The sequence below is a fragment of the Bombina bombina genome, chromosome 7 (genome assembly GCF_027579735.1).
Source record: "Bombina bombina isolate aBomBom1 chromosome 7, aBomBom1.pri, whole genome shotgun sequence".
Taxonomy (NCBI): Eukaryota; Metazoa; Chordata; class Amphibia; order Anura; family Bombinatoridae; genus Bombina; species Bombina bombina.
In genome coordinates, this window is record NC_069505.1 from 201960526 (window position 1) to 201983172 (window position 22647).

At 37.8% G+C, this 22647-nt stretch overlaps 1 protein-coding gene across 1 annotated transcript in view; it reads left to right on the forward strand.

The window, feature by feature from the left end:
* Positions 1-17705, forward strand: part of LOC128636300 (astacin-like metalloendopeptidase) — a 231116-nt gene extending 213411 nt beyond the window's left edge. Inside the window, exons 9-11 of the mRNA XM_053689331.1 lie at positions 12974-13199; positions 17216-17334; positions 17433-17705. Coding sequence (XP_053545306.1) covers positions 12974-13199; positions 17216-17334; positions 17433-17705 — 618 coding nt within the window. The remainder of the gene's footprint in view (positions 1-12973; positions 13200-17215; positions 17335-17432) is intronic.
* Positions 17706-22647: the final 4942 nt, after the last annotated feature.

Below are 22647 nucleotides of genomic sequence, written 5' to 3' on the forward strand. Positions count from 1 at the left end.
CCTAACGCAGCCCCATTGATTCCTATGGGGAAACACATTTATATCTACACCTAACACCCTAACATGAACCCCGAGTCTAAACACCAGTAATATTACACTTATTAACCCCTAATCTGCCGCCCCGACATCGCTGACACCTATATTATATTATTAACCCCTAATCTGCTGCTCCGGACACCGCCGCCACCTACATTATACTTATGAACCCCTAATCTGCTGCCCCAACATTGCCGACACCTACATTATATTAATTAACCCCTAATCTGCCGCCCCCAATGTCGCTGCCACTTACCTACACTTATTAACCCCTAATCTGCCGCCCCCAACGTCGCCGCCACTATAATAAAGTTATTAACCCCTAAACCTAAGTCTAACCCTAACACCCCCTAACTTAAAGGGACACTGTACCCAACATTTTTATTTTGTGATTCAGATTGAGCATGAAATTTTAAGCAACTTTCTAATTTACTCCTATTATCAAATTGTCTTCATTCTCTTGGTATCTTTATTTGAAATGCAAAAATGTAAGTTTAGATGCCGGCCCATTTTTGGTGAACAACCTGGGTTGTCCTTGCTGATTGGTGGATAAATCCATCCAACAATAAAAAAGTGCTGTCCAGAGTACTGAAACCAAAAAAAAGCTTAGATGCCTTCTTTTTCAAATAATGATAGCAAGAGAACGAAGAAAAATTGATAATAGGAGTAAATTAGAAAGTTGCTTAAAATTGCATGATCTTTCTGAATTACAAAATAAAAAAATTTGGGTACAGTGTCCCTTTAAATATAATTTAAATAAATCAAAATAAAATAACTATCATTAACTAAATTATTCCTATTTAAAACTAAATACTTACCTATAAAATAAACCCTAAGTTAGCTACAATATAACTAATAGTTACATTGTAGCTCTCTTAGGATTTATTTTTATTTTACAGGCAACTTTGTATTTATTTTAACTAGGTAGAATAGTTATTAAATAGTTATTAACTATTTAATAGCTACCTAGCTAAAATAAATACAAATTTACCTGTAAAATAAATCCTAACCTAAGTTACAATTACACCTAACACTACACTATAATTAAATTACCTAAAATAACTACAATTACATACAATTAAATACAATTATCTAAATTATCTAAAGTACGAAAAAAAAAAAACTAAATTACAGAAAATAATAAAATAATTATTTCTGATGCGGAGCATCCTCTTCAAACGAAGTCCAACTGAAGAATGAAGGTTCCTTTAAATGACGTCATCCAAGATGGCGTCCCTTGAATTCTAATTGGCTGTTAGAATCAGAATTAAGGTAGAAAAAATCCTATTGGCTGATGCAATCTTCATTCTTCAGTTGGACTTCGTTTGAAGAGGATGCTCCGCGTCGGATGTCTTGAAGATGGAGCCGCTCCGCGCCGGATGGATGAAGATAGAAGATGCCGCCTGGATGAAGACTTCTGGAGGACGATGTATTAAATAAGTCCAGACGGGAAGGGGTTAAAGTCACATCAAAGAAATCAATAGTAATTTTACAAATATTTAACCTTTTAAGCACCTAATTAAGCACAAGCATAAAACAACAAAAAGTATTGGTGCACATCCAACCACTTAAGTCCACTCTTTCATGGCATATTTGTATATGCTTCTGTCTGCCAAATATACTTACATAGCTTCTAATTAGATTCGGATAAACATCTCGCAATAATATTGGCTTATCTTTGAGCTGCAAAAACAAATATACTTCTATTTGCTAAATATACTTACATAGTTCAAATAAAATTGGGATTATCATCTCCCAACAATATTGACTTATATTTATGCTGCAAAAATATTTTTGCTGTAAAAAATGCCTTTAAATGAAATGGGATCTTAGTCACACAATATGATCATATTCTGCTAAGCCAGTTACCACTTACAAGGTGTATCATATTAGACTGGTCCTAACACTAACCAGTTTCCACACTGCAGCAAGTCATGTCTACACAGTGTGAAGCTTTCTTGCTTATTAAGTATATTTATCTGGAACACACCTGGGGGGGTAGTTATCCAGCCGTCAACCTCAAATACGCTGGAATTCCGCAGCGTATTTGTGGCGAGGTTGGTTCGCCTTAGTTATCAAAGGCTAGAGACCGGCAAAAGTACGTAAGCTTCGATCCGCCGGACTCAGTCCGACACAGATAGATTCTTACGTCACTACAGATGTTCCGCACACAAGTGCGGCACAATCTGACTACTTTTGCTAGTTATCAAAAAACTAGCAGGTACGCACTTTTACGGCCCAGCGTACCTGGTTTTCAAACCGCCACCCTGGAGGCGGCGGATCCCATAGGAATCAATGGGAGTCTGACCATAGCGAAAGTACAAGTTCGCTGCTGCCAGACATCCCATTCATTCCTATGGGAGCTGTCTGCACCTAACACCCTAACATGTTCCCCGAGTCTAAACACCACTAATCTGTCCCCCCTACACCGCCGCAACTAAATAAAGTTATTACCCCCTAAACCGCCGCTCCCGGAGCCCACCGACACTATAATAAATATGTTAACCCCTAAACAGCCCCTCCTGGAGCCCACCGCAAGCTACTCTATACATATTAACCCCTAAACTGCCGCTCCCGGAGCCCACTGCCACCTACATTATACCTAGTAACCCCTATCCTGCCCCCCCTATACCGCTGCCCTCTATAATTAATTTATTAACCCCTATCCTGCTGATCCCGCACCTCGCCGCAACTAAATAAATAGTTTAACCCCTAAACCGCCGCAACCTATATTAAATTTATTAACCCCTATCCTGCCCCCCTACACCGTCACCACCTATAATAAATTTATTAACCCCTATCCTGCCCCCCCTACACCGTCGCCACCTATAATAAATTTATTAACCCTTATCCTGCCCCCCCTACACCGTTGCCACCTATAATACATTTATTAACCCCTATCCTGCCCCCCTACACCGTCGCCACCTATAATAAATTTATTAACCCCTATCCTGCCCCCCTACACCGTCGCCACCTATAATAAATTTATTAACCCCTATCCTACCCCCCACTACACCGCCGCCACTGTAATAAAATTATTAACCCCTAAACCTAAGTCTAACACTAACCCTAACACCCCCCTAACTAAAATATTAATTAAATAAATCTAAATAATATTTCTATTATAAACTAAATGAATCCTATTTAAAACTAAATACTTACCTTTAAAATAAACCCTAATATACAAGGAGTGCAGAATTATTAGGCAAATGAATATTTTGACCACATCATCCTCTTTATGCATGTTGTCTTACTCCAAGCTGTATAGGCTCGAAAGCCTACTACCCAATTAAGCATATTAGGTGATGTGCATCTCTGTAATGAGAAGGGGTGTGGTCTAATGACATCAACACCCTATATCAGGTGTGCATAATTATTAGGCAACTTCCTTTCCTTTGGCAAAATGGGTCAAAAGAAGGACTTGACAGGCTCAGAAAAGTCAAAAATAGTGAGATATCTTGCAGAGGGATGCAGCACTCTTAAAATTGCAAAGCTTCTGAAGCGTGATCATCGAACAATCAAGCGTTTCATTCAAAATAGTTAACAGGGTCGCAAGAAGCGTGTGGAAAAACCAAGGCGCAAAATAACTGCCCATGAACTGAGAAAAGTCAAGCGTGCAGCTGCCAAGATGCCACTTGCTACCCAGTTTGGCCATATTTCAGAGCTGCAACATCACTGGAGTGCCCAAAAGCACAAGGTGTGCAATACTCAGAGACATGGCCAAGGTAAGAAAGGCTGAAAGACGACCACCACTGAACAAGACACACAAGCTGAAACGTCAAGACTGGGCCAAGAAATATCTCAAGACTGATTTTTCTAAGGTTTTATGGACTGATGAAATGAGAGTGAGTCTTGATGGGCCAGATGGATGGGCCCGTGGCTGGATTGGTAAAGGGCAGAGAGCTCCAGTCCGACTCAGACGCCAGCAAGGTGGAGGTGGAGTACTGGTTTGGGCTGGTATCATCAAAGATGAGCTTGTGGGGCCTTTTCGGGTTGAGGATGGAGTCAAGCTCAACTCCCAGTCCTACTGCCAGTTTCTAGAAGACACCTTCTTCAAGCGGTGGTACAGGAAGAAGTCTGCATCCTTCACCAAAAACATGATTTTCATGCAGGACAATGCTCCATCACACGCGTCCAAGTACTCCACAGCGTGGCTGGCAAGAAAGGGTATAAAAGAAGAAAATCTAATGACATGGCCTCCTTGTTCACCTGATCTGAACCCCATTGAGAACCTGTGGTCCATCATCAAATGTGAGATTTACAAGGAGGGAAAACAGTACACCTCTCTGAACAGTGTCTGGGAGGCTGTGGTTGCTGCTGCACGCAATGTTGATGGTGAACAGATCAAAACACTGACGGAATCCATGGATGGCAGGCTTTTGAGTGTCCTTGCAAAGAAAGGTGGCTATATTGGTCACTGATTTGTTTTTGTTTTGTTTTTGAATGTCAGAAATGTATATTTGTGAATGTTGAGATGTTATATTGGTTTCACTGGTAAAAATAAATAATTGAAATGGGTATATATTTGTTTTTTGTTAAGTTGCCTAATAATTATGCACAGTAATAGTCCCCTGCACACACAGATATCCCCCTAAAATAGCTAAAACTAAAAACAAACTAAAAACTACTTCCAAAAATATTCAGCTTTGATATTAATGAGTTTTTTGGGTTCATTGAGAACATGGTTGTTGTTCAATAATAAAATTAATCCTCAAAAATACAACTTGCCTAATAATTCTGCACTCCCTGTAGCTACAATATAAATAATAATTATATTGTAGCTATCTTAGGATTTATTTTTATTTTACAGGTACCTTTCAATTTATTTTAACTAGGTACAATAGCTATTAAATAGTTATTAACTATTTAATAGCTTACCTAGCTAAAATAAAGAGAAATTTACCTGTAAACTAAAAACTAACCTAAGTTACAATTACACCTAACACTACACTATACTTTAATAAATTATTCCTATTTAAAACTAAATACTTACTAGGGATGGGCGAATGTTTCGCAACATTCGAAAAACGGCACGAATTTTAACACATTCGTTCGTTCGAATCGAATTTCGAATATTTACATAACATTCTAACATTCGATTTTCGAATATTCGGTTTCGAATTTTACGATTACATTCGAAAATATTCGAATTCGAAAAATTCGAATTTAGATTGTAATAGTATTTCTAATGCTTTTTCTTTAAATGTAATATTCGAATTATGCAATATTCGAATTCGAAAAATTCGAATTTAGATTGTAATAGTATTTCTAATGCTTTTTCTTTAAATGTAATATTCGAATTATGCAATACGTGTATTCGAATTCGAAAAATTCGAATTTAGATTGTAATAGTATTTCTAATGCTTTTTCTTTAAATGTAATATTCGAATAATGCAATATTCGAATTCGAAAAATTCGAATTTAGATTGTAATAGTATTTCTAATGCTTTTAAATGTAATATTCGAATTATGCAATATTCGAATTCGAAAAATTCGAATTTAGATTGTAATAGTATTTCTAATGCTTTTTCTTTAAATGTAATATTCGAATTATGCAATATTCGAATTCGAAAAATTCGAATTTAGATTGTAATAGTATTTCTAATGCTTTTTCTTTAAATGTAATATTCGAATTATGCAATACGTGTATTCGAATTCGAAAAATTCGAATTTAGATTGTAATAGTATTTCTAATGCTTTTTCTTTAAATGTAATATTCGAATTATGCAATATTCGAATTCGAAAAATTGGAATTTAGATTGTAATAGTATTTCTAATGCTTTTTCTTTAAATGTAATATTCGAATTATGCAATATTCGAATTCGAAAAATTCGAATTTAGATTGTAATAGTATTTCTAATGCTTTTTCTTTAAATGTAATATTCGAATTATGCAATACGTGTATTCGAATTCGAAAAATTCGAATTTAGATTGTAATAGTATTTCTAATGCTTTTTCTTTAAATGTAATATTCGAATTATGCAATATTCGAATTCGAAAAATTCGAATTTAGATTGTAATAGTATTTCTAATGCTTTTTCTTTAAATGTAATATTCGAATTATGCAATACGTGTATTCGAATTGGAAAAATTCGAATTTAGATTGTAATAGTATTTCTAATGCTTTTAAATGTAATATTCGAATTATGCAATATTCGAATTCGAAAAATTCGAATTTAAATTCGAATTCGAAAAATTCGAATTTATATTCAAATTCGAAAAATTCAAATTTATATTCGAATTCGAAAAATTCGAATTTCGAATGTAGACATTCGATATAATTATAAACATTCGAATTCGAAAGTGACATTCGAAAACTGTAAATAACATTCGATTTTCGAATTTTTAAGAATATTCGTTCTTATCGACATTCGAATTTAGAATTCGAATTTCGGTAATAACATTCGTTCTACATTCGAAATTCGAAAATTTGCACATTCGCCCATCCCTAATACTTACCTGTAAAATAAACCCTAAGATAGCTACAATATAATTAATAATTACATTGTAGCTATCTTAGGATTTATATTTATTTTACAGGTAACTTTGTATTTATTTTAGCTAGTTAGAATAGTTATTAACTATTTAATAACTACCTAGCTAAAAGAAATACAAAATTACCTGTAAAATAAATCCTAAACTAAGTTACAATTAAACCTAACACTACACTATCATTACATTAATTAAATAAATAAACTAAAAATAACTACAATTAAATACAATTACATAAACTAACTAAAGTACAAAAAATAAAAAAAGCTAAGTTACAAAAAATAAAAATAATAAGTTACAAACATTTTAAAAAATATTACAACAATTTTAAGCTACTTACACCTAATTTAAGCCCCCTAATAAATAACAACCCCCCCCCAAAATAAAAAAATGCCCTACCCTATTCTACATTAAAAAAGTTCAAAGCTCTTTTACCTTACCAGCCCTTAAAAGGGCCTTTTGTGGGGGCATGCCCCAAAGAATTCATCTCTTTTGCCTGTAAAAGAAAAATACAACCCCCCCCAACATTAAAACCCACCACCCACATACCCCTAATCTAACCCAAACCCCCCTTAAAATAACCTAACACTAATCCCCTGAAGATCATCCTACCTTTAGTCGTCTTCACTCAGCCGAGCCACCGATGGAACTGAAGAGGAGACCCGGACCGGCAGAAGTTATCCTCCAAGCGGCGCTGAAGAAATCTTCCATCCGATGAAGTGATCCTCCAAGCGGTGCTGAAGAAATCTTCCATCCGGGCGAGGTCATCTTCCAAGTCAGCCAATCAGATTGAGCTTGCATTCTATTGGCTGTTCCAATCAGCCAATAGAATGCAAGCTCAATCTGATTGGCTGACTGGATCAGCCAATCGGATTGAACTTGAATCAGATTTTTCGAACTTGAATCAGATTTTTCCTACCTTAATTCCGATTGGCTGATAGAATCCTATCAGCCAATCGGAATTGAAGGGACGCCATCTTGGATGATGTCCCTTAAAGGAGCCTTCATTCGTCGGTAGTCTGTCGGGAAAGAAGGATGTTCCGCGTCGGATAGAAGACTTCTTCAGCGCCTTTTGGAAGATGACCTCGCCCGGATGGAAGATTTCTTCAGCGCCGCTTGGAGGATCACTTCATCGGATGGAAGATTTCTTCAGCGCCACTTGGAGGATAACTTCTGCCTGTCCGGGTCTCCTCTTCAGTTCCATCGGTGGCTCGGCTGAGTGAAGACGTCTAAAGGTAGGATGATCTTCAGGGGATTAGTGTTAGGTTATTTTAAGGGGTGTTTGGGTTAGATTAGGGGTATGTGGGTGGTGGGTTTTAATGTTGGGGGGGGTTGTATTTTTCTTTTACAGGCAAAAGAGATGAATTCTTTGGGGCATGCCCCCACAAAAGGCCCTTTTAAGGGCTGGTAAGGTAAAAGAGCTTTGAACTTTTTTAATGTAGAATAGGGTAGGGCATTTTTTTATTTTAATGTTGGGGGGGTTGTATTTTTCTTTTACAGGCAAAAGAGCTGAATTCTTTGGGGCATACCCCCACAAAAGGCCCTTTTAAGGTCTGGTAAGGTAAAAGAGCTTTGAACTTTTTTAATGTAGAATAGGGTAGGGCATTTTTTTATTTTGGGGGGGTTTGTTATTTTATTAGGGGGCTTAGATTAGGTGTAAGTAGCTTAAAATTGTTGTAAAATTTTTAAAATGTTTTTTGTACTTTAGTTAGTTTATGTAATTGTATTTAATTGTAGTTATTTGTAGTTTATTTATTTAATTAATGTAATGATAGTGTAGTGTTAGGTTTAATTGTAACTTAGGTTAGGATTTATTTTACAGGTAATTTTGTATTTCTTTTAGCTAGGTAGTTATTAAATAGTTAATAACTATTTAATAACTATTCTAACTAACTAAAATAAATACAAAGTTAACTGTAAAATAAATATAAATCCTAAGATAGCTACAATGTAATTATTAATTATATTGTAGCTATCTTAGGGTTTATTTTACAGGTAAGTATTTAGTTTTAAATAGGAATAATTTATTAAAGTATAGTGTAGTGTTAGGTGTAATTGTAACTTAGGTTAGTTTTTAGTTTACAGGTAAATTTCTCTTTATTTTAGCTAGGTAGCTATTAAATAGTTAATAACTATTTAATAGCTATTGTACCTAGTTAAAATAAATTGAAAGGTACCTGTAAAATAAAAATAAATCCTAAAATAGCTACAATATAATTATTATTTATATTGTAGCTATATTAGGGTTTATTTTATAGGTAAGTATTTAGTTTTAAATCGGATTCATTTAGTTCATAATAGAAATATTATTTAGATTTATTTAATTAATATTTAAGTTAGGGGGGTGTTAGGGTTAGTGTTAGACTTAGGTTTAGGGGTTAATAATTTTATTACAGTGGCGGCGGTGTAGTGGGGGGCAGGATAGGGGTTAATAAATGTATTATAGGTGGCGAGGGTGTAGGGGGGGCAGGATAGGGGTTAATAAATTTAATATAGGTTGCGGCGGGTTCAGGGAGCGGCGGTTTAGGGGTTAAACTATTTATTTATTTGCGGTTGCGGCGGCGATGTGAGGCGAGCTTAGGCAGGCGTATTGGGCCGGCGAAGGCAGGAAAGTTGACACGTTGATAACTACCCCCCCTGGGCTGGGTGACATGCATTAACCAAAGGGGAGGGTTTGGTCAGCTCCCTATTTAAGAGATACAACAAAGGGGTTTTTTGGTTAAGCACACCACAAAAGGACTATTTAATCTTAACACACATATTGTGGCAGTGCTACCAAAGTGACCAAAACAATTACAAAACAACAAAAAGTATTGGTGCACATCCAACCACTTAAGTCCACTCTTTCATGGCATATTTGTATATGCTTCTGTCTGCCAAATATACTTACATAGCTTCTAATTAGATTCGGATAAACATCTCGCAATAATATTGGCTTATATTTGAGCTGCAAAAACAAATATACTTCTATCTGCTAAATATACTTACATAGTTCAAATAAAATTGGGATTATCATCTCGCAACAATATTGACTTATATTTATGCTGCAAAAAATTTTTTGCTGTAAAAAATGCCTTTAAATGAAATGGGATCTTAGTCACACAATATGATCATATTCTGCTAAGCCAGTTACCACTTACAAGGTGTACCATATTAGACTGGTCCTAACACTAACCAGTTTCCACACTCCAGCAAGTCATGTCTACACAGTGTGAAGCTTTCTAGCTTATTAAGTATATTTATCTGGAACACACCTGGGCTGGGTGGCGTGCATTAACCAAAGGGGAGGGATTTGGTCAGCTCCCTATTTAAGAGATACAACAAAGGGGTTTTTTGGTTAAGCACACCACAAAAGGACTGTTTAATCTTAACACACAATATGTGTGTTAAGATTAAACAGTCATTTTGTGGTGTGCTTAACCAAAAAAAAACCTTTGTTGTAAGCACAAGCATAGCAATGAGGGAAAACAAGTACCAAATTGCATAGCACATTTAAATACATTTCTATAAAATGGAAACGTTTTACTTTGTATCAATCAGTAAATTTGCTCCCCTTACATTACTAAATTACAAAAATGGGAACCACTGGGTCACAGGTATGAAAAGCTTTTTAACTCTAAACTGAACCCAATTCAGCTGTGCACATCCTACTGATGCTCTTTGGTTGATAGATTTGTCCTGCTCATGAGATTTTGAATGAAAGAACAAACTTAAAAAGAAAAAGAAATTAAAACATTTTCATGGGCTCCAAAAAGTATCATGGGCCCTAGGCACTGTGTCTACAGTGCCTAATGGAAATGCCAGGGTTGCATATGGAAACAGTTCATTTTGGGTCTCTTCTAATTTTGAACGAATGTAAGAGCACAACATTTGTTTTATTGGATAGTTATTTAAAGGGACAGGAAACACAACATTTTTCTTTAATGATTCAGAGCATACAATTTTAAATAACCTTCTAGTTTACTTCTATCATCAAATTTGCTTTGTTTTCATGGTATGCTTAGTTAAAGAGATACCTAGGTAGGCAGCGTGCACATCTAGGGGGTTGATCCGATAAAAATCGTCACCCACAAAAGTCGGCGACGCCAATATTTGCGCGGGTTTGGTATCCTATATACGGCGTAACCTAGAATTTACGCGCGTATATTTCTGCCGTCGCCCGTAGTTTTTTGGGCCATAGGCAGGTATACCAAACCCGCGCAATTTGGTATCCAATATACAGCGTAAGGACTTACGTGGCGAAAATGGAGAAATCTTACTCCATTGTCACCTTGCCACAAAAAGCAGCCGTAAGAAGCCTTACGCTGACTATTGGAGCCCCGTAACTCCCTAAACTGGCTGCTAAAATAAACCTAACACCTAACGCATGCGCAATGTCTATCTCCCTGTCAACCGCGATCTTCTAAAATAAACCTAACACCTAACGCATGCGCAATGTCTATCTCCCTGTCAACCGCGATCTGCTAAAATAAACCTAACACCTAACGCATGCGCAATGTCTATCTCCCTGTCAACCGCGATCCCCAGCCGCAATCCCTAATAAAGTATTTAACCCCTAAACCGCCGCCATCTACATAAACTAACCCCCTACTGTGAGCCCCTAAAACCGCCACCATCTAACTGATCTATCCCCTAATGTGAACCCCTAAAACCGCCACCATCTAACTGATCTATCCCCTAATGTGAACCCCTTACACCGTCGCCATCTATATTAAAATTATTAACCCCTAATTTAATCTACCTACCCCGCCGCCAGCTATATTATCTATATTAACCCTAAGTATATTATAGTTAATATAGTTATTACATTATATATATTAACTATATTAACCCTAATTATATTAAGGTTAATATAGTTAATATAGTTACTATAGTATTTATATAAACTATATTAACTCTATCTAACCCTAACACCCCTAACTAAATTCTTATTAAATAAATCTAATTCATATTATAAACTAAAATATTCCTATTTAAATCTAAATACTTACCTATAAAATAAACCCTAAGATAGCTACAATGTAATTAATAATTACATTATAGCTATGTTAGGGTTTATATTTATTTTACAGGTAAATTGTTAATTATTTTAACTAGGTATAATAGCTATTAAATAGTTATTAACTATTTAATAGCTACCTAGTTAAAATAATTACCCAATTACCTGTAAAATAAATCCTAACCTAAGTTACAAATACACCTACACTATCAATAAATTAAATAAACTACAAATATCTATCTAAAAATACAATTAAATAAACTAAACTAAATTACAAAAAAAAACAAACACTAAATTACAAAAAATAAAAAAAAGATTACAAGATTTGTAAGCTAATTACACCTATTCTAAGCCCCCTAATAAAATAATAAAGCCCCCCAAAATAAAAAAATTCCCTACCCTATTCTAAATTAAAACAAGTTCAAAGCTCTTTTACCTTACCAGCCCTTAAAAGGGCCTTTTGTGGGGGCATGCCCCAAAGAAAACTGCTCTTTTGCCTGCAAAAAAAAAACCACAATACCACCCCCCAACATTACAACCCACCACCCACATACCCCTAATCTAACCCAAACCCCCCTTAAATAAACTTAACACTACCCCCCCTGAAAATCTCCCTACCTTGTATTCACCCCACCGGGCAGAACTCCTGATCCGATCCGGGCGATGTGTTCCAGCAAGCGGCAGTGAAGTCTTCTTCCATCCGGCGATGTCTTGAAACAAGCGGCAGAGAGTCTTCTTCCATCGGCGACGTCTTCAAGCAAATCGGCATCTTCAATCTTCTTACTTTGCTCCTCCGCTGCGGAGCATCCTTCCGGCACGACGACTTCCCGACGAATGAGGTTCCTTTAAATGACGTCATCCAAGATGGCGTCCGTCGAATTCCGATTGGCTGATAGGATTCTATCAGCCAATCAGAATTAAGGTAGAAAAATCTGATTGGCTGATTGAATCAGCCAATCAGATTCAAGTTCAATCTGATTGGCTGATTGGTTCAGCCAATCGGATTGAACTTGAATCTGATTGGCTGATTCAATCAGCCATTCAGATTTTTCTACCTTAATTCCACAAACTGCGATCTATATCGGATCGCGCTCCTAGAGCACTACATGGCAGGAAAAAGTGCTGACATCTACAGCTCTTGCTAAAGTATAACATTCTTGCAAAACTGCTGCCATATAGTTACAGACAGGTGCATGCTCCTCCGCTTACCTCTCTGCTTTTCGACAAATTATACCAAGAGAACAAAGATAATTTCATAATAGAAGTTAAATGGAATGTTGTTTAAATGGAATGATTCTATCTGAATCATGGATGGAAAATGGTAGGTTTCCTGTCCATTTAAAATCTTAGCATACAGAAGCTTTGCTTTGCAATTAATTGGGCATTAGTTCATTGTAATTGGTTACGTTTGTTACATTAAAAAAAAAATATCTTCTTGCTTTCCAGGTGATACTTACATTTAAACATTTTGATGTGCAATATTCTGAGAATTGTGAAGCTGACTACATTAAGGTGTATGATGGTGCCAGTAAAGACTCTCCGGTGTTACTGGATAAAACATGCGTGATGCAGCTGCCTTATGAGCTCACAGCGTCAACTAACATGATGCTTCTGGAATTTGTTACTGATGGATCAAATACAGCCTCAGGTTTTATGGCCAACTACAGCTCAGGTATGTCCTGTTAATCTATTGAGTAACAGTGAGATCAGGGTGGGGTTCTCTTGTGATAGAGCATTGCAGATGAGTCTCCTGAGTGGGAGGTCTTAGGTTGTTAGGTGTGACCCTGGTCTTAGTGGGGGTTATGGATGCTAAAACCTTTGGATGCTTGCAAGTGTTAGGTACTAGTGGGAAGAAGATAGGTACTCAAGGTACATGTACTGGTTGGTCATAGATATGGTGGGGGGTCATGCATTTTGGGGTGTGGGTGCATGAGTGAAAACAATTGGGGTATTTTGGGTGTGGTGGTTGTGTCCAGGTGGTTAAGGGAAGTGGGACTGAGCAGTTTTAGGTAAAGTGTCCTGATGTGCTCCAAATGACTTGCTGGTGGCAGTTTTACTGTAATTTAAAGAGACATGAAACACTTTGAAATTTTTATATACAGGGAGTGCAGAATTATTAGGCAAGTTGTATTTTTGAGGATTAATTTTATTATTGAACAACAACCATGTTCTCAATGAACCCAAAAAACTCATTAATATCAAAGCTGAATATTTTTGGAAGTAGTTTTTAGTTTGTTTTTAGTTATAGCTATTTTAGGGGGATATCTGTGTGTGCAGGTGACTATTACTGTGCATAATTATTAGGCAACTTAACAAAAAACAAATATATACCCATTTCAATTATTTATTTTTACCAGTGAAACCAATATAACATCTCAACATTCACAAATATACATTTCTGACATTCAAAAACAAAACAAAAACAAATCAGTGACCAATATAGCCACCTTTCTTTGCAAGGACACTCAAAAGCCTGCCATCCATGGATTCTGTCAGTGTTTTGATCTGTTCACCATCAACATTGCGTGCAGCAGCAACCACAGCCTCCCAGACACTTTTCAGAGAGGTGTACTGTTTTCCCTCCTTGTAAATCTCACATTTGATGATGGACCACAGGTTCTCAATGGGGTTCAGATCAGGTGAACAAGGAGGCCATGTCATTAGATTTTCTTCTTTTATGCCCTTTCTTGCCAGCCATGCTGTGGAGTACTTGGACGCGTGTGATGGAGCATTGTCCTGCATGAAAATCATGTTTTTCTTGAAGGATGCAGACTTCTTCCTGTACCACTGCTTGAAGAAGGTGTCTTCCAGAAACTGGCAGTAGGACTGGGAGTTGAGCTTGACTCCATCCTCAACCCGAAAAGGCCCCACAAGCTCATCTTTGATGATACCAGCCCAAACCAGTACTCCACCTCCACCTTGCTGGCGTCTGAGTCGGACTGGAGCTCTCTGCCCTTTACCAATCCAGCCACGGGCCCATCCATCTGGCCCATCAAGACTCACTCTCATTTCATCAGTCCATAAAACCTTAGAAAAATCAGTCTTGAGATATTTCTTGGCCCAGTCTTGACGTTTCAGCTTGTGTGTCTTGTTCAGTGGTGGTCGTCTTTCAGCCTTTCTTACCTTGGCCATGTCTCTGAGTATTGCACACCTTGTGCTTTTGGGCACTCCAGTGATGTTGCAGCTCTGAAATATGGCCAAACTGGTAGCAAGTGGCATCTTGGCAGCTGCACGCTTGACTTTTCTCAGTTCATGGGCAGTTATTTTGCGCCTTGGTTTTTCCACACGCTTCTTGCGACCCTGTTAACTATTTTGAATGAAACGCTTGATTGTTCGATGATCACGCTTCAGAAGCTTTGCAATTTTAAGAGTGCTGCATCCCTCTGCAAGATATCTCACTATTTTTGACTTTTCTGAGCCTGTCAAGTCCTTCTTTTGACCCATTTTGCCAAAGGAAAGGAAGTTGCCTAATAATTATGCACACCTGATATAGGGTGTTGATGTCATTAGACCACACCCCTTCTCATTACAGAGATGCACATCACCTAATATGCTTAATTGGTAGTAGGCTTTCGAGCCTATACAGCTTGGAGTAAGACAACATGCATAAAGAGGATGATGTGGTCAAAATACTCATTTGCCTAATAATTCTGCACACAGTGTAAATATAGATTAAGAATAGATTTTAAATATAATAATGTGTAGCAAAATAAAGATTGCAACATACTGTCATTTTCCATTTAACCCTCTTTTTTCCTGTAATTTAATTTGGAAAATTGTGTTTTTTTTAGAAATTCTAACTCTGACACAAATGTCCCTAACTGGCCAAAGAAAGGTGTTCTAAAGATACTAAAAATCAATACAAATTAACAGTGGCAAGCCTTTTGTACTCCAGTCAGCATTAGTTTCTCCAAATAGGGTAAATGGTAGGGGTCAATTGAATAACAATTTCAGCAAACAAGGTGTTAATGCATTCAGAAAATGCTAACATTATTACATATTTTTTTTATGTCCTATTATGTCCCCAAAAAGGGCTATATTACAAGTGGAGCGGAAGTTTGCACGCGTCGGGTGGTTCACTTATTAAGTTGAAAGTAAAAAGGTTTTGCAAAAAGCAGAAGACTGAATATCGTAACCACATTAAAGTATTCCCCAAAGACCTCAAGGGAGTGAGAGAAGTGGGAAAAACCTAATTGCTAACCTGATATGATATATTAATATTTCACATTCCAATGTTCTTCATATAGAAGAATAAGTTCTATTTATTTATTTATATATATATATATATATATATATATATATATATATATATATATATATATATATATATATATATATACATACATACAGAGAGAAGTGCACTCACAGGAACGAACAACTGGCTCAATAACATTGTTAGCCTGTTCTATGGCGATTTACCACCTGGGTGCAACTTTTTAGCCCAGTAATGCTTTTCACAGAGTAGAACTTTCCTGTAGTATATCAGTCTGATCCCGCCTATTACGGTCAGTCCAGCGCCAAAATACCAGGCAATTCCTCTCTGAACAAGGAACACAGCAACCCCAGACGATCGTTTCGGCCTTCATTGGGCCTCGTCAGTGAGGTGTAGCTATATTCCTCTAAGCACACTGAGCAAGGAGTCTGGTTGCCCCTTTTTCCCATAGGGAGACTAAATACATACAGAGAGAAGTGCACTCACAGGAATGAACAACTGGCTCAATAACATTGTTAGCTTGTTCTATGGCGATTTACCACCTGGGTGCACAGTATGTATATATATATATAAATCAATGTAAATATTTGCATAGGAAATTAACACATCTAGGCAAGTATCCCTGCATGCTTTTCCCCAGAAATTCTTAATATACAATGTTTCCAATGCACAAGAGAATTGTGGGTAAGATATGCAAATTAGATATGCAAATTAGATATGCATTGTATTTCAACTTAGTTCACAGCTTCTAGGCATGCTCCAGCAGATAATCCCTATGCACTTTTCCATTCTACCAAAAGAACAATTGATATAGATACAGCCATGTATCTATACATGGCTGTATAGATACATGGCTGAAATATGTGTGGGGGAGTTAGAGCTTTACAATTCAGAAACTAAAAAGAAAGGGTTAATGGTAAAGCACTGCAGTATAAATTTGCAGGTAAAGTAATTAAAGTACATATTATTATATTTTGTCTCTATCCCAACTTGTTTTATGTCCCTTTAATATCTGCCCCTATTCTGCCACAGCAGAGGAAATAGGATACTGTAGAACAGTGCATATTTTACTAAACATGACAGTAAAGTCAGGATTAAAGAAAATGAGTGTCTCTGTGTGTAGGGGGGGGGGGGAGGTTAGGACATGGGAAGTTTACCTTCTGGCTGTTATATTGACTTATTGTAAAACTAGTCTTGTGATTATGCAATGTTGTTTCATGTGCCTTTAGGAAGCTTATCAAGGGGTTTACCCACAGATAGCATAACAATGCAAATTTGCTAATAAAAAGGCAGAATAAATGCTCTTAAATATTTGTATTTTATGCCAGTAAGCTACAGTACAATACTGCTGATATATGTTATATGCATGTATAAAAATGACTTTCTTTTTAAGTGGTTTTGAGGTGCCTTACCTTCTTTTATTCTTTAATATCTTTGTAATCCACGCTTCTTGTTGTTTACGTCTATTAAATAAGTACAATGCGGTGGTGCATTCTACCAGCACTCTGGAACCTTTAAATCTCCAGGATTCCCCAAAGCATATCTGCCCCAACTGAAGTGTTTATGGAAAATAATAGCTCCCGAAGGATACCTGGTAAGGATTTTATGCCTCATCCAGTATGTTTCTCCTTTCAACTTTATTTTTGCTTTTTATGTAACATCTAAAAGACTTCCCATACTCTTCACTTTCAGATCAAACTGGAAATAAGTAGTTTTGAGCTGGAATATTACAAATACTGTAGACATGACTATGTGGCTATTTTTGATGGAGAAGACACTACCTCTAGACACCTAGCAAAATATTGTGGCACTCCAAAGATACCAGTAGAAATTTCTTCAGGAAACAAATTGCTGGTCATGATGCGTACAGACTACTCTGGAGAGTTAAGTGGATTCCAGGCTTCATATGAATTTTGTAAGTATTATAAGATGGTGAAGGCTACATTTATTCTGTGTATGCTGTAGTTTTGCAGATGAGTTATAATTCAGTAAATTCTATTACACACTATAATAAACTGATTGCTGTTAAAAATAATTATTATGTTTCTAAGGTTTGTAAGAAATTAGAAGTTCTGTATGAAACATAGGGCCCTAAAAAAGTTGTCGGCATGGAGAGAATCCACAACTTTTTTTGGGGAGCATTATATTATACACGTCTCTCCTTTACATCTAGTACACTGCATAAGGCTAAATTCTGAGTGGCGCGCTAACTGTTGTGTGAGAGCGATAGCGGCTTTTTATCAGCTTTTTGCGTGCAACAAAAATATTATGAGTTGAAAGAAAACACGTTTGTTTCAATGCAATTGCGATTTATGCGTGACATGAGAGCTTGCATAAAGAATAGGGGCGTAAAGAAAAGATGGATTAAGCACAGCATAAATACCAATATAAACACTGTCTGATAAAAAATATTTAAAAAAAAATGTTTAAAAAGTTATAAGGGCTCAAAGATATCCTATATAATAAAAGGCCAGGTATGTTTGTCAGATGCAGTCATGCACAGTAGAGACTGCAGAGGACAAACATACCTGGCCTTGATGGGGGCGGGGGGTTCAGTGATGGGGGTGTGGCCGGGCGTGCCGAGATGGGGGCGTGACCTTCAGGCGTGATGAGGGGGCGTGGCCTCACAGAAGTGGGTGGCTGACGGGAGAGAGGTGGGAGAGACCAAAAGAGGTGGGAGAGACCAAAAGAGAGCAAAAGATGTGGGAAGAGAGAGAGTAAAAGAGAAGGGAAAAGAGAGCAAAAGAGGGGAGAGAGAGCAAAAGAGAGGAGGGAGAGAGAGAGCAAAAGAGGGGGAAGAGAGCAAAAGAGAGAGGTAGAGAGAGCAAAAGAGAGGGGGGGAGAGAGCAAAAGAGAGGGGGAGAGAGTGCAAAAGAGGGGGGAGAGAGAAAGCAAAATAGGGGAGAGAGAGAGCAAAATAGGGGAGAGAGAGAGCAAAAGAGGGCAAGAGAGAAAAAGAGCAAAAGAGGGGGGAGAGAGCAGAAGAGGGGGAGAGAGAGAGAAAAAGAGGGGGGAGAGAGCAAAAGAGGGGGAGAGAGAGAGCACAAGAGGGGAGAGAGAGAGAGAGAGAGTAAAAGAGGGGGAGAGAGCAAAAGATTGGGGAAAGAGAGCGCAAAAGAGAGGGGGAGAGAGAGCAAAAGAAAGGGGGAGAGAGCGCAAAAGAGAAGGGGAGAGAGCGCAAAAGAGGGGGGCGAGAGAAAAAATAGGGGAGAGAGAGCAAAAGAGGGGGGAAAGAGAGCAAAAGAGGGGAGAGAGCAAAATAGGGGAGAGAGAGAGCAAAAGTGGGGGAGAGAGCAAAAGAGGGCAAGAGAGAGAGAGAGCAAAAGAGGGGGGAGAGAGCAGAAGAGGGGGAAGAGAGAGCAAAAGAGGGGGGAGAGAGCAAAAGAGGGGGAGAGAGAGAGAGAGCAAAAGAGGGGGGAGAGAGAAAGCAAAAGAGGGGGAGAGAGAGTGCAAAAGAGAGGGGGAGAGAGCGCAAAAGAGAGGGGGAGAGAGCGCAAAAGAGAGGGGGAGAGAGCAAAAGAGAGGGGGAGAGAGAGCAAAAGAGAGATGGAGAGAGAGCAAAAGAGAGGGGGAGAGAGCAAATGAGAGGGGGCAGAGAGAGAGAGAGAGAGAGCGCAAAAGAGGGGGGAGAGAGAGAGTAAAAGAGGAGGAAGAGAGAGTAAAAGTGGGGGAGAGAGAGCAAAATAGGGGAGAGAGAGCAAAAGAGGGGGAGAGAGAGCAAAATAGGGGAGAGAGAGCAAAATAGGGGAGAGAGAGAGAGCAAAAGAGGGGAGAAGAGAGAGAGAGCAAGCAAAAGAGGGAAGAGAGAGCAAAAGAGGGGGAGAGAAAGAGCAAAAGAGGGATGAGAGAGCAAAAGAGGGGAAGAGAGAGCACAAGAGGGGAGAGAGAGAGCAAAAGAGGGGGAGAGAGAGAGCAAAAGAGAGGGGGAGAGAGAGAGGGAGCAAGGGTTGGAACTGCAGTACTTACAAAAATTGGCACATGTACACTGGCTTTAGGACTAGTATGGTATAAGTTGTTTGGAAAAAAAAGGTCTGCAAGGGGATTTAACATATATATATATACATACATAGATATGTTTAAATATGTGTATGTACGTGTTACGGGTAAAGTCAGAAATCCGGGTAATCCTAAAATGACCTTGGTAATCCTAGGATTATCCAGTGGCTGTGGGTAAAGCACAAAATATAATCATATTACCCAAACACTTCTGGATAAAGCTAGTACAATCATACATTGGACTTTACCCGGGTAATGCTAAGAGGGTAATACTAGGAAAACACACCAACAGTAAATGAAACATTTTTATTTTGGAATACACAAACATTTATGTTTTGTTACAACAACAGGACATGAAACATTTTTATTAATGAAATGTTTTTCTTTTTCAAAATTAAACATTTTTCTTTTTCAACATCAGGAAATTAAACATTTTTGTGTTCTTGGACAGACCGGACTGTCTGTCACACATGCATTCTGTCCAAGAAACTTTAAAAGCACGTTGAGGGGGGTGGGACCCATGGTTAGGTTTTCAGAGGCAGTTGCGGTGCCCGAGGCTCTGATTAGAACAGAACTCTCTAGAGTGTATCTGCCCTAGGCCGTAAATGCATGATCTGATTGGTCTGTGTCTCCTTGAGGTCACTGGAAGAACAACAAACAAATAAGATATGGGGCCCATTTAACAAGCTCTGTAGGGAGCTTGTGGGCCCGTGTTTCTGGCGAGTCTTCAGACTCGCCAGAAACACAAGTTATGGAGCTGCTGCTAAAGACCGCTGCTCCATAGCCCTGTCCGCCTGCTCTGAGCAGGCGGACAGGAATTGCCAGAAATCCACCCGATCGAGTACGATCGGGTTGATTGACACCTCCCTGCTGGCGGCCGATTGGCAGCGAGTCTGCAGGGGGCGGCGTTGCACCAGCAGCTCTTGTGAGCTGCTGGTGCAATGCTGAATACAGAGAGTGTATTACGGCTCAGGTCCGCAAGACCTTTCTTAAATAGGGGCCCATGTATTAAAGACAGAGGGCAGATATGCTCAAAAGAGTTCTGTTCTAATCAGAGCCTCGGGCACCGCAAACACCTCTGGGAACCTAACCATGGGTCCCGATCTGTCCAAGAACACAATAACACAAAAATGTTTAATTTCCTGTTGTAAAAAAACATGGTAGAAAACATATGAAAAATCCACATATGAAAAATATTTAATTTTGAAAAATAAAAATATTTCATTTTAAAAAATAAAAATGTTTCATGAATAAAAATGTTTCATTTTGTTGTAAAAATATTTAATTTTCTGTTGTAACAAAACATGGTACAAAACATGAAAAATCCACATATGAAATAACAAAACATGGTAATAAACATATAAAAAATACACATAAGAAATATAAAAATGTTTCATTTCCTGTTGTAACAAAAACATTGTACAAAACATAAGAGTTTGTGTAATCCAAAATAAAAATGTTTCATTTACTGTTGGTGCGTTTTCCTAGCATTACCCGGGTAATGCTCATGGTATGATTTTAATAAATTATCCAGAAACGTTTGCGTATTCATAGGATTACCCGGGTAAAGCCCAAAATATGATCTTATTTTGGGCTTTACCCACAGCCACTGGGTAATCCTAGGATTACCCAATTTCTGACTTTACCCGTAACATATGCATATATGTATATGTATAGAAGTGTGAATATATGTATTTAAGCATTTATTTGTGTTACTGTGTATGTACTGTACATATTTAACATTCCAATGTTCTTCACTTACAGAACAATGTACTTTTTATTGTAAATACATATATATATATATATATATATATATATATACTGTATATATATGAAACGGTACAGGGATGGACAAGTGCACAAGAAGGCACTCATAGTGTAATATGTCTTTTCTTTAACTCAAAATCACATATAGACAAGCGACAATTACGCACTCACTTGATTTAACCTCATCTAGTATGGGGTTATATTTTTAGCTCAGGAGTATAGATGATATCTGTTATGGGTTCTCCTCCTGGAAATCGTTTCCTCCGTGCTTCCACTGTACAGATATGCCTATATGGTTGCAGTTAGCAAATGTCCCCACTTTTAAATGTCATTGGATCATAAACTCTCCAGTATATAAGACTAGTGACAGCAGTGTGGATAAAAAGCAAATGTATGTATTCTTTGTAACAGTGTAAAATTACCATACAAGTCTGCAGCCTCTTTTTGGATTTTGCAGTTACAATGTAAGCAAAACGTAAAAGGATCCCCAAGCAGGATACAATCTGAAAACACATAGACAAAAGGCCTTAATAAAGGCAATGAAAAGGAAGCGTGAGCGTGACAGTCCTGGATATGTGTACATACACACCAGCATGTCCGCTAATCTGCTCCGTGTACTGACTGTAGAAATGAGCGTCAGTGGTTCAGCACTCAATGTACTTTTTACTGTACAACAGCTGATTGGCGGGGGCAGAGCCTAACACATTTCACAGCTGTTTTGGCTGCTTCATCAGAGGTAGGGGCTGTCCGCCCTGTATCCAATGTTTATAGTGTATTACTCCTGGCATTCTGAATGTAAATCCGCCATCTTTGTTGATGGCAAAGTAGCCCACGTACCTAGGATTCAGTTATGGAATGCCCATATTAAATTTATAAAATGTATTGTTTCACTACTTGTTAAAAGAGGAGTAGAACAATTGAGTTGCTTTGCTAGATCTCTCTAAACGTTTTTTTATACATTTAATTTTTACGTTTAATTTTTATGCATATTGGCTAGAGAGGATTGATATGATGTGTCTCATATTAGGAAATCATCACTGAGTGTTAATCAACATTCAAATTCAAACATAAAAATACATTAGGGGGCAGCTTGATGCCCCTGTTTCCATGCGAGCCTTCAGGCTCGCCGGAAACAGCAGTTATG